Source organism: Siniperca chuatsi, linkage group LG9 (genome assembly GCF_020085105.1).
Source record: "Siniperca chuatsi isolate FFG_IHB_CAS linkage group LG9, ASM2008510v1, whole genome shotgun sequence".
Classification (NCBI taxonomy): Eukaryota; Metazoa; Chordata; class Actinopteri; order Centrarchiformes; family Sinipercidae; genus Siniperca; species Siniperca chuatsi.
The window spans coordinates 16132517-16145358 of record NC_058050.1 but is presented as its reverse complement, the minus strand read 5'-3'; the positions used below and the strand labels follow the sequence as shown (position 1 = coordinate 16145358).

Below are 12842 nucleotides of genomic sequence, written 5' to 3'. Positions count from 1 at the left end.
CTGTAAATTACACCACAGTACAACAAGCTCACTGTCTGATGCTGCTTGTGTCTCTTAAATTTGGCTGTGGGGGGGAAATGAACGTGATTTATAGTTCATTGTGAAATCATGTTTTACTGTCAATGCTGGCACCAAACCGCATGGGAATAGTCTTCCTGCTCAGTAGCACTACTGCAGCTCTGCTTGTGTCGTTTCCCTCTAAGCAGTCCAGGGTCATTTTTAGTGAGTAACTTAAGTGGCTGAGAGCTCACACTAGCACCCCGCCCCCTCTCTCTCATTCCTAAGACAAGACCAAAGAGGAACACAGCTTTACTTAGTGCAGCCGAGTACTGAGGAACTTTCACACAATAATTCTTTTGCTAATCAGCTTTTTTTTTTGCTAGATGAGAAGGTTTTACATGTCATATTTTCTTTCTTTGCTGAAATAACAAGTGGAAAACTTTTTTAGCCAAGTTCGGCTCACTGGGCGGAGAGAAAGTCTCACTCACTTCAGAGTTTATAGGAGGCTGATACACGGTAAGTTTAATTTAAATGTCCAAATGCATGCTCCTCTGAAGCAGAAAATGTAAGCTTAAAACACCTCAAACCTACAGGTTAAGACTCCCAAAGCACATTTGAGTGCACACGTTTTATCTTGCAGAGGTTTTCCCTTTCTTCTTGGGTATTCGCAGCACGACCTCCAATCCCCAACTCCCAGATGCCTGTGTGAACATGTGACCATTTATCTACACGAGGCCACCGATTATGTTGCTTGGGCTTAATATACAAGCCCAACGTGTTTTTTGTTTTTTATTCCCCCATTTACCGGTGTATTGTGTTGATTATGTCAAACGTGTTTTCATTTTCATTTAGTGCGGTGGTGTCCTGCCTGGAAATGCCACGCCACCTGAGAAGTTTAATGGAGTTTGACGACACGCGCTGCCAGAAACCCTGTAGCCAGCAATTTCTAAAATGTTCTCCAATCTGAATCGCGTTAATTGGCGAGAACAACAATGTGTATTGTTGTCAGAGTCTATAGAAAATGTGGCCAGTGATGTCTGGCGCAATTAGCAGGCTCTAAAATGAGCCACATGCACCAGAGTTTTGATTAGCAAAAGGTCTGCGTCTCATCTTTTTTTTTCTCTCAAAAATCTTGAAACCAAACTCAGAATGACGTTTCAGGATGATTAAACCTCGTTAAATTTGTTTTGGGAATACGAAAACTTAAATTTGAATAAGCTTCTTGCACTAAGGTACTTATCTGTGAATGTACTCCTACATGGGCTTGCCTATAGGGGTTAATGCAAGCAAGACCCTTTTTTTTTTTTTAAATTACAAACTGTCCATGTTAATCCGACTTTATTATAATCCATGTTAATTAATTTGTTTCGTGTTGCTTTATGGGCGTCTTTCCTGAGTCCCCATTATATTCCTCTACATCACTCAGAAGGCTAACAAACAAGATTATTGGATTGGCTCTTGCTGGAATAACTCAGCCTGTATTTGTTTGATTAAAACTGATTGGCAGGCCTTTGTTGTTAATCCTGCTCCCAGGGTTGAAGTGTTCATTTCTCTCCACTCCAGCTCCATGTTCACACCCCCAACTTCGTCACTTAGTCATGCATGAATCTCCAGCAATGGTCTGGGCCAGGGAGGGGAACCTTGGCACTGCTAACGTTGGCTTTGATCTTTGCAATGCAAAATTTTTTTATTCCTTGGCTTAGGTTTACTGCAAGTGTAGAGCTGTGTGTACCTGCATTACATTTTTGTATTCATGTCTTGAAATTTGATTGGTATAATGTGGCTGTGCAGCTAACACTGCAACCACTATGCTCTTTGGTCATGCAGTGGCCTTCAATAGTGGACCTTCTGCAGCTCTTGCGCCCAATCACGAGTGGCTGGTTGTTGAACTTTAGCCTATAAACATATAGGTGTAAGAGAATCTCAAAGAATGTCCTAGATAATATATAGACAGAGAAACTGCCCCAGGAGGTTCATGCTCCATGTGTAAACTAGATGACCCAGCAAAACCAATCCAAACCCACCAGTCAAGTATCCCATGCAACTCAACACCAGGCTTGCCTTGCACCTTTCCAAAGCCAAGCCTCATGTGCTGAGCCTGAAATAGACCCTCTTCTCTTACCCAGAGTCAGGAGGCCATATTATTAAGACGCATATCCTGATGACATACGTGACCCTGTTATGTAGTGTCTAGCCGAGATGGAGCTTTGTAGTCCCTACCAGGAATGGTCTCATTAAAGAGGGACTCCACTGATTTTTACACATGAAATTCAGTTTCACTAGGAGTACCTACTCATCCTGTGAAAACAGTATATTGTCCTCTGTGACTCTTGAGGGAGCTTTCTATAGTTTAAAGAAATAACCCTGACGATGTAACATTTAAGCATTATGGGAAATGTCACATCCAGTGTTTTTGGAGCTTGACCTGTACAAGGGACTTAAAGTCAGGATATTTCAGCCTTAGGTGCTTTGATTTTGAGTGTTCTTTTTGCCCCTTAACAATGTAATTTTAAACTGCAGTTTAATGCATATAAACAAGTTGATAAATAAAGCATGTCCTCCCTTTTCTGATCCCTTACTGTTTTGGAAAACAACAGCTAGCCCTAACTAACCTGAACTGGCTCTCTGGTAGTTTCTGAGGTATTAGATTTTGAAAACAGGCATCTCTCTGTTAGCAAGGCAGTTTAAGTTGCTAAGTTATTTTAGTCTGGAGGGAGTCTCACAAAGTGAGTTGCAAAGTTTATCAGTAAATCACATAAATAGGGCCTCTACTTCCTGTCACTCCAGCACATCACGCTCACGAAACAGCATTGAGCCCAAAATGTGAGCACATTGCCTCTACATGAGCAAATTAAGACATGTATTACTTCTCTTTATTGTTATGTACTTTTTTAACAAGGTTCATGTCTGTTTCATATCGACAGGTGCAATGGATCTTGTGGTGTTTGTAGCATTCAGCTCCTTGCTGGCTCCTGCACTCGGTGAGCATCCTTTTCATTAAACATCCAGTGGCTTCACAGTGTTCCCTCTTTGAAACCGACCTGTACGAGCGGGGTGTTCTTCAGTTGCTTCCCTTGTCTTTAGCTTTGGTTTTGGTTTAAGTTGCTAAACAAGCTGATGTGTCTGTATAACAGGATCAGCGTTTGGCAGGGAAGTGTTTGGTAAGTTTCCTGCATTAGAGTGGTCACTGGCAATGCATGGCCATTTCATTTCCTAATTTTTTGTTTCCGCTGCTCACTTATTTGGTATGGCTGCTTGCCATGTGCTCTTTTTGGTTAAATGTGTATGAAATGCCTTGTCTTATTGTTAGCATTACACTGATACTGTTTTCAGTATAATTTACATTTAATTTTTTCCATTGTAAATCATTTTGTCAGTGTTTTGCTGTAAGAAAAGGCCATGTCAGAATACTGTAAATGTTTCCTTTTGCTGCAGTTTGAATAATCATTTATTCAGACTGAGCCAAGTTTTTTTTTTTTTTTTTTTTATTAAATCTTCTCTGGCGCTTAGGTCTGTCAGCACCAATATGGTAATGTGTTTTTGGTTCATGGAGGAAGAGACTAACATTAGTATTTACTGCCTGATAATGAGGTCAAAGTTAACTAGCACTATGCCCTTACTCTGCAGTAAATGGGATGCGGAGTGTATAAAATATTATTCAGTTCACGGTTTCAGCTGTACTCATTTGAAACAGTTCATGTCAGACTTTATTGAATCATGTACATCAAGGGCATGATCCATTTACTGGGTGTCAGAAAAATCCATCAACTTTTAGCATCTAAATTTATGTTGATGAGTTGTTGGAATAAGTTGGAATAGGCAAATGTACACTTTTACTTTTTACATGGTTAACAGATTATCATTGAACTGTATTCAACATCAGTTGTCAAAGTTTATATATAAGCACAACTACTAAGACTGTCTGACATTTAAAACGCTGTTCACAGTATTTTAATGAGCTGAAAAAAAAAAAAAAAAAAAAAAAGCATTAATGATGGGAAATGTTGCCTAGCACCAAAGTATTTATGTAACCTCCAGTGTGCTACTCCAAGGTTACATTGTTCTCACTCCTAACATCGGTGCTCATATAAATAATGTCTGCTTTGTGTCTTTTTATTATACCAAGTGAAGTTGTCTCTTTTTTAATTATTCTGGTTTGTTTTCTTGATGTCACTGAACATAAGGCAGAAATTGTGATTTAACTTGTACAGTGCGCTTTCAAACGAGATTTAAAAGCCTGGAGCATAACATGAATGCAGCCAATATGTTTATCCACATGGGAGAAGAGATGTGATAGCAGAGGGGTCTGTACTTTCCCACATCCCTAACAGCACACAGAGTAACACAGATCAGGGCAATGAAATACTGTAAATACACAGTAGGTAAACAAAGGCATGCAGAGCAGAATTATGCAGTGTATCATTTTGAGTTCTGCTGCACTCTCTGGAGAGTGAATTTGCCCCACTACCATCAATTTTGCTGCTTATACCACCACGTAAATGTCTCAAAGGCTAATGATTTTGCTTCTGTTTTTTTCACAGCTTCAGCAGCAGATGAGGACAAAGGTGAGTATTAATTGAACAGAAGGCTTAGAAAAGTCAAATTAAGATAAGTTGCATACTCATTTTAGTTAGCATTTAAATCGGTACTGGCACCAAACTGGCTAATGACTAGATGAATGACTGAAGCCCTAAAACTGCTGAATAGCTGTCACATCATGAGTACTCTCTGAAGTGTGTCAGTGGCAAAATCTGCCTCTCATTTGTTTCCCCTCTCTGTTCTCTCCTACCAGACTATGACAGTGCTTTTCATTATGGTGAGTGTTGAGCAGATGAACGCTGTCTCTTAATGGCCGACCCGCTACACAGGAAACATCTGGGAGGTCGAGACCAGTTTTGCATTTTCCACTTCCACAAGTGATGGAAAACTTTCACCCCAAGGCCGAGCTTCTGGAGTAGTCCTACTGCAAAAACTTCTAATCCTGTCCACTGTGCTGTAGGCCTGATTTTCTGTCCTTCTAAGGCACCGAAGTGCACAGAATGACTCAAAATTTGCATTGATATTTTATGAATACCTACCATCAATTGTGTACTTCTTGTTATCTTTCAATTTATTTGGGCAATAGGGAATTTTTGGTAGTGTTCTCCAAACCCGTATTGTACCATTCCAACCACTGTGCCCTATTGGAAGACCACTAAAGCAGTGGTTCCCAACCTGGGGGCAGGGATTTCTCAGGGGCTCCCAAGATCATTTGGAGGTGTCACAAGATATTAACAGGGATAAGAAAGAAAACATATATTTCTGTTACATGAAATTATGTTTATTTTTCTCTGGCTTTTCTGGATTTCTCTTTTTTTCTTATCAAGTTCTTGGTACTTTGATCTCCTGGGGCCTTTTAAAAATCCTTAATTAAAAACCTGTGAAGGAAAAATTCCTCTTTAATTGAAATGTAACAATACTTTATTTGAAGGGGCTACAAGCCAAAAAAAAATGGGAACTACTGCACCAAAGAATTAATGAAGCTTGCTGGCAGCTGAAAAACTTTGAGACATAATGCAATTTTTTTTGCACTTTTTTTCACATAAAAAACATTATTGATTAATTCAAAATTTAATGTTTATTGTAGTCAGTTTATTTGCTAATGCCTGCAGTTAGTTGCCATCTCGCTAGTTAACTACCTAACTAGACTAGGCAATGTTTGATGCGTGGAAAGAAAGCTGTGATCTTATTTGTATTGGTAACAACAAAAACTGTAGATGATGTTGGCATTTTTGGAAGGCTATAGGATTACCTCACCAGATATAAAACTAGCTGTCCCACACTTACTGCTGCCTGCCTTGATTTTCTTTTACAATTGATGGACTTTTTTTTCTCCCCTTGATGTGCAACAATTTTACAAGTCAGATTTCTTCTGCACAGTTTTATCCAGCCTTATTGGGACAGACAACAACAGAGTTAAAGTTGACCATAGTGTTTACAGATTTGGTGACTGCAGCTCACAGGAATTTGTGGTGTCCCAACATGACCGTTAGAGGGCTGCAGAATATTTCTGCAATGCTGCTCTTGAATCAAAATGTGGTTAAAGGTCTCACAAAAGGCCTAAAAAGGCTTTTGAATTGATGGTATTTTGTCTCTCAAAACTTTCATATGTTATCACTCACATCTGCAATCACTATAAAGTACTTTGTTTCATTTCAGATTATGAATCTCTGAGAATCGGTGGCCTGGTTTTCGCAGTGGTGCTGTTCCTCATGGGTATCGCACTCATCGTCAGTAAGTGTTTGACCACCTTAAGTACACAGTAGATGTGTAAGGCAGAGTGTCAGCGTCACCACACTGTGATCCCTGTATGTGTGAGTTGACCTCACAGTCTCTCAAATTCATAATGGTGCTGCGAAACAAGCAGGCTTCTGTCTCTCTCAGACGTCTGGTAGGGAGGCACACTGATGCTTCTTGCATAATCTCAGCACTCAACGCTCTCATGATTCGTGTATCACAGCAATTTGCCCTTTATACCTTATCCCTCTCCTCACTCAGTGTCCTTCCAAGGTCCCTCCTCCTACCTGCCAGCACATGCCGTTACTGCCACTGGTAGCCCTGAAACCAAAACCAACCAATAAATAAATAATTCATTACAACCCAGACAATCTGCCACACTTTCTCTTCTGCTCCAGTCAAGTTCATGTGGATTCCCAACTGCACTCTATGAAGACATATGTGTAAGGCTTTGATTTAGAAGGAAAGAGATTATATGAGTGGTCGCATTTAACTAAAATGATAAAAACCAGTGGATGAATGTATCGTCACACTGCTAAAGCTGAAAAGAATGGAGCCTGCTATCACCACAAAATTAACTGGTCAATAAATACACAGATTTACGGTAGACAACAGTTTAATCAGAGTCATTAATGTTTTCTTGCTGTTGCATGTTTGTTTACATCTGTAATGATTGTAAGCATTGAATTAAATCTATTCTCCAATTTTCATTTGCTCAAACACAAAAATTACTCAGCTATTTTTCTGGCTATATCAAGTATTCTACTGAGTATACTAAAGTCAAGGTTTCTTGTTCTTTTGGGCAGTCAGCCAGTTTCTCAGTGATAACATCTATTAGTTGCCATCTTTAAAAACTGTCCACTTTTTGAAGAGCACTAGGCAGATTGTTGACCTGGTGTCCTTGATGTTTGAAGTGAGTTTGATCAGACTGGCTAGTGTTTCGGGAAGCTGGACTCTGGAGTCTTCTGTCAGGTTTCCCAGAACACATTGAGGCAATTTGGCAAGCAGTGCTTGCTTCAAGGATTTTAAAACTTCCTTTTGCACGTCTTTATATAGTTTATGACACTGCTCTGGCTCCATGTGTAGAGAGCCTGTCTGTGGGCCAAATAGGCTGCTTCACTTTAGGTTTTACCCTTGAGTCGAAGGCCAAATAAGGCCATGTCAACATAATACTTGTAAAGACAACTCTATGAATCATTTTTTTTAACTTGTTTGCAAATACAAGTAGAACAACAAAGAGCAGAATGGAGCCTTGCAGAGCCTCTGCACTAATACTGGATAGATCAGACATGGTTTTGTGGATATAGAGGATCTGTTGGTCACTTGAAAGAGAGAATCGAGGTGCTCAGGATGTTTTGTGAAAGTGTTAAGCAGTGTAAACACTGCATCATCTGTGCCTCTATGGTGTTAATAGGCAAACTATGGGTGGCTACATAACAAAATAAGTTAAATGTTAAAACTCTTTTGTAGAGTTACACAAAATATAAATGTTCCTAGCTGCAAGTTATTCAACATACTGGCTCCTGTATTTTGGGCAAAGATTTAGGTATGAATGAATATAGTCTTTAGCTCGGTCCCATAAGCTGCAAGCTTATAAGGCCTCACAAGGCTTGCAGCCCAGATGGGCTTATTGGCACAACCTAAAGACTGTATTCATGTACCTATCAAGGCTTGGACCTCTTCCTCTTTTTAGTAGTGAAGGGGGGTTAGGGGTACACAGCCGACTGTTATAGTTGCATACGTTCTTTTCATAATTTCATATGTCCCTTTTTGTACAACAACAAAGTCGCAGTTTAAGACGCATAAAATTCTTTTTGTGTTTTCTCCCAAAACAGCCCGTAAATGTATCTGTCCAAAGAGTGGCAGTTCAAGGTAAGTTAAGTTGAAGTCAGATTAAACAAACCTTATCTGTAAAAATCTGTAAAGAATTTAGTTTTCTATAAAATATCCTTCCAGCTTTAAAAACATTTTGTTTTATTATCTAACTGTTCCTTAGGTCCAGGAGTCCTGATGTGGAACCAGGTGTTCCAAAGGGTAAATATTTTTCAATAATAAGTAGGAATGATAAATGCCTATCAAGTAGATAGTAGTAGCCCGTTTTTTTGTTTTTACAGTAATCTAAAACTCTTTCTACAGCGTAGTGGACACAGAGGCAAAGAGCAGTGGAGATCTGGTAAGTGTCTTACAGTAATCTGTGAATCTAAACGAAGCTGAAAGAGATTGTTTCAGAACAAATCAAATTTATCTTCTACCTCTTTCCCACAGTGTTACTGACTGTTGCCATTAGGTGGCAGCAAATACTTTGATCACAGCTGAGGACAATCTTTCCATGAACACATGAAGATTCCTTCAATTGAATAATGTTACTGTGCTCCTTTTTCTTTTTTATGTTTTTATCATCCATAAATGTTACTAGATAATATGCAAGCTTTAAATGGTAGCAATAGTGTGTGAGTGTATCATTTATATTTTTGTGACTTTCAGATTGCTGCTAAATAATAAAAGAAGTGTTTGAAAGGGTTTCTTTCTTTTTTGTTTTTTTTAATGCATCGTTATTTCGTTTTCTCTGCCATTAGAGGTAGACCAGGGAGCAGCCCTCTATTATGCCGCACTCCTGCTTCTGCTGACGCTGCAGACAGTTCAGTTACACATGCAGTAGTAGCTACCAGCAGCGAGAGTGTGAATGATTTATGTGCTGCATTGTTCAGCTATTCGAGAAGGCTATCTTTTCAAGAAATACACTTAATTTTACCTATCTCTGTATTTGGTGCTGTTTATTGGCATACTTTCCAGCGTAGTGAGTCTGGCAGTCTCTGCGAATGTAAAAGCTGCATATGCAAGCTATATTTTCTCCCTGGTGTTGCAGGAAGGGGCTGGCTGCACTGCACAAAAGACACCACATGAGACAGAAACTGGTGCATTTTGAGCATGCAAGCTCATGTTTATATCATTTTTAAAAGAAAGTAAATGTTGAGCATTATAAACAAGAAATTAAGGAATCTTGGAGCAAAAGCCACAATGCATATATTATAGCAACAATCCTTAAATATCCAAAATACCACACAAGACTGTATGGTACTCAGTAGATTGTTGAATTTAACTGTCTTGTCTAATTTATAGTAAGATCACATTAGCTGTTTACCCTATTATTTATTCTAACTTAGGGCTACTGTGGCAACCCACTTCCCTCTGTAGTCCACATCATGGCAGATTTGTCACCCTATGGGGAGCACCCCACCGCTGTGAATGCAATGTTTCGCTGTGGCCACCAGAGGGTCCCTGCTGAGTTTACAGTGGAGCTTCTGAAGCACTTCTGCCTGCTTTCCTGTCCAGCTATATCCAATCTTAAACTGCAACCCAGCAACCTGCTAAATTTCTGGGAGACAGAGCTCTTCTACATCTCTACAGTGCAGCCATGGCCACCGCAGGTTTGTTTTTTCCTTCTTTCATAGGATTTTGATGGGTGTAACATACATTAAACCGTTGTAAGCTCTACAGTTTGTCTGAGGGGGGAAATGGCTTGTTTGGTTATGTGTGATCTTATTTGGATTATATTCATACCATCTTTTTTTATGTAGTTAATTAGTCTGCTGCATTGTTGCTACAGTGCCAAGAGCCAATTTACTGCTGATGCATGGATCAGTGTTATAACAAAGGGAGTTCTTTAGTAAACTCCCCACTGGAATGGGCAAATAAACAATAATAAAGATGATTAGCACTTGTTTCTCTCAAACTGATTAGTCTTGTGGCAGAGAGAAAACGATGGGAAGAAATACAAACTGCCAGCTCAGCCACTTGGGAGTGAGGGTTCAGCAACATGCAAGCCGCATTATTGATGAACAAATATCCTATCAATCTGGCACAGGCTGTGGCCTGAAACACATTTATATTTGCAAAACAAAAATCACTATTGGTTGAGAGTAGAAATCTTTATTAACAGTGTTGCATTAAAAAATAAACGCAGCTGTTTTTTTCAAGTGGTTGAACTCCAAAACACCTTTCAAACACTTTTTATTATTCAAGCTGTGTGGGGTTTTTTTCTTTTGTTTTTTTTTTTTTTGTTTTTTTCTCTGCTGCTGTGATTATTCCCCTGTATCCTGCTGCTGGCTTGTATCCCACTTTTTCGTGGTGCATCTTTTTCTGCTGAGCAAAGATACTGCATCTTTGCACAGGCAAAGATACTGCTGAGCAAAGATACTGCATCGAGCCCCTCTCAGCTGCAAACCTTGCCTGTCCATGGTGCTGTACTGAGCACACGCCCTTTAAGCTTATTGCTGTCCTTAGTGCTGCACTCAACATGACATCCGTATTTATTAGGCTCTATAACTGACCAGACTCTTTCTTTGCAGAAACAATGTTTCCAGACCAAAGTGACTTTGATTATGGTAAGATTTACACCATCTACTGATTTCAAAAATCAAAAGCACCATGTTTAACATATCAGATTTTGTACTTTTTACTATTTTACTACAGTATGTTTCAAGTTCATCATAAACTGCAATGGGTTTGTCTCGTACTGTTTTGTCCCTTGTAGATTATGAGACACTGCGGACTACAGGGGTTATCCTTGCTGTTATTATGTTTGTCTCTGGCATTTTAATAGCCCTAAGTAAGTTTAGACTTTCTCTTACATATCACTTGAATACAGAGGCTTTGTCATATTTACATAAGCACATTTACCTTTGTAACTAATTTATCATTCCTCAAACAGGTAAAAAAATCACAAAATGTGTAAAATCCCCATCCAAGTAAGAGTTGTGCAAGGCTTAGTGGATGATCCGCCTGTGCATGCTGTATGATTTTGACTTGAAGGAAGTACCTAACCAGTGGAAAAACATCTTTTCCAGTATTGTTCTGAAGCTGAGTTTCCCACAACTTTTTCCTATCCCTGCACTGGATGCCTCCTCTCTAAATACCCCCTTCCCTGTTCTGCACACACAACCTAAAACACACTTCCAACACAGAGTTTACACAAGCCCTCATGTAACAATCACATGTGGGTAGTGCTTTTGTGTTCTCTTTATCTCAGTGCTTGCTCTTGAAAAGCATTTTTAAATGTATGCATCACACTCCTCATGTGTTGGTAGTGTATATTCTCAGCTGATCGCATGCCGCTTGTATGGCAAGACAAAAAGCTGCATATTGGTCTATAGTTATACCTCAGAACCCTGTGGCTTCAACTCCAAACTCCAAGTTAAAGTTGTGGCCACAGTTTTCTAACCACACAACTATATTTCATTATCAGTAATCTTGATGAATTAAAGAAAATACAAATACTTACTTATTATTTATAATATTTCCTCCCTCATTTCTGTTTGCAGTTCCAGCTCATCTGGTACCCAAATTCCAAAGACAGAGGGTAAGTTCACTTTATTTGGATAGTCCTCTGAGTATTTGTAACATTTCAACTGTTTCGCTTTGTCTGTAGATGTTTAACAGATTATCAGTAGAGTATATGTGACAATTCATGAACAAGATGTTTTTTGTGCCTAAACCTAACCAAATCTATAAAACGGTTTTATTTAACAGTTGAATTGTTGAATCTCAACTAATGAGCTGTTGAAATGTTACAAATACTCCTACAAAACAATTTGTAGGCAGACTATCCAAATAAAGTGTAACCGTTCACTTTACTCTTAGGGTCATTATGTGCTTAAATGCACTAATGTTTAATTTTCTCTGCAAATCTCTGATTTGTTTTCTTTTGCAGTACCCCCTCAAACTGTATAGAAAATATTGTATATACCTGAATGAGAGGAAGTCGTCACAGGAGCCACGCCAGCGAATACACACCATGGCCATTCCTCTTATGGCTAATATACCTCTGCCAGCTGGATGATCAAGAAACAGGGTTTTCCAACACATCCTATCCTGGTTTAATTGAGACTCCCACTGAATTATGTAAAAGGTCTTAAGTGAGCTAAGTATCTATCTATAGATTACTCAGTATTGTGTTGGGTCTAAAAGCTTGTCTATGACAAAAAAAAAGAAATAAAAAATATTCCCAACTATGAGATGTGATAAGGTACTTTAAATCAAACAAATGTTGTCTCTCTTCCTGTGAAACAAAATTAAGAGCATGACTAAATATTTATAGACTAACAAAATGTCCAGGTCAAAACAAAGAACTGCATGCACTGATCCATTGTAACAACTGTCTCTGGCCTTTATTTTTCTTTATTTCTGCTTTATTTATCTTTTGGGCCTTTAAAAAAGCTTAACAATTAAGAAAACAATAAATAGAATAGACCAAATATAACATGCTAAAATGAAATAGCTAGTATAAGATCTTGTTGAAAATTAAAAGACGACATTCAGTAATGTATTTTATTTTGAAAATGCTTTGAAATGTATAATAATGGATGGAATGTGTTGATTTATTTCTTCTGTTTCAAGCTAAGGCAAAGGTATTTTATTATTATTTAAATTTATTTAAATTTAAATTATTATTATTATTATATGTAAAACAATGAGATCACTGTTTCAAATACAGGTCTTGTCAACTCAACATGATTTTATCAGTGTCTTTTAATAATCTACATTAATCTGAATTAAGAATTATATTG

General features: G+C 38.5%; 1 protein-coding gene across 6 annotated transcripts; it reads left to right on the top strand.

Annotated features, from left to right (window-relative positions):
• The first annotated feature begins 100 nt into the window (after positions 1-100).
• On the top strand, positions 101-12784 carry LOC122881418 (FXYD domain-containing ion transport regulator 6-like). 6 transcript variants are annotated; one of them, XR_006379156.1, is made up of 10 exons: positions 101-516; positions 2925-2981; positions 3135-3161; positions 4542-4565; positions 4793-4816; positions 6199-6273; positions 8112-8148; positions 8273-8310; positions 8391-8449; positions 8542-8796. XR_006379156.1 is itself a non-coding variant. In XM_044207626.1 (10 exons), exons 2-9 carry the CDS (start codon positions 2930-2932, stop codon positions 8415-8417), a joined length of 282 nt encoding a protein of 93 aa, XP_044063561.1. In that variant the 5' UTR covers positions 148-516; positions 2925-2929; the 3' UTR covers positions 8418-8449; positions 8542-8796. The 6 variants fall into 6 exon arrangements, 4 of the variants coding, with proteins under 4 accessions (XP_044063561.1, XP_044063562.1, XP_044063560.1 ...); XM_044207626.1 differs by having other exon boundaries at positions 148-516; positions 8413-8449; XR_006379157.1 differs by lacking the exon at positions 3135-3161 and having other exon boundaries at positions 161-516.
• Positions 12785-12842: the final 58 nt, after the last annotated feature.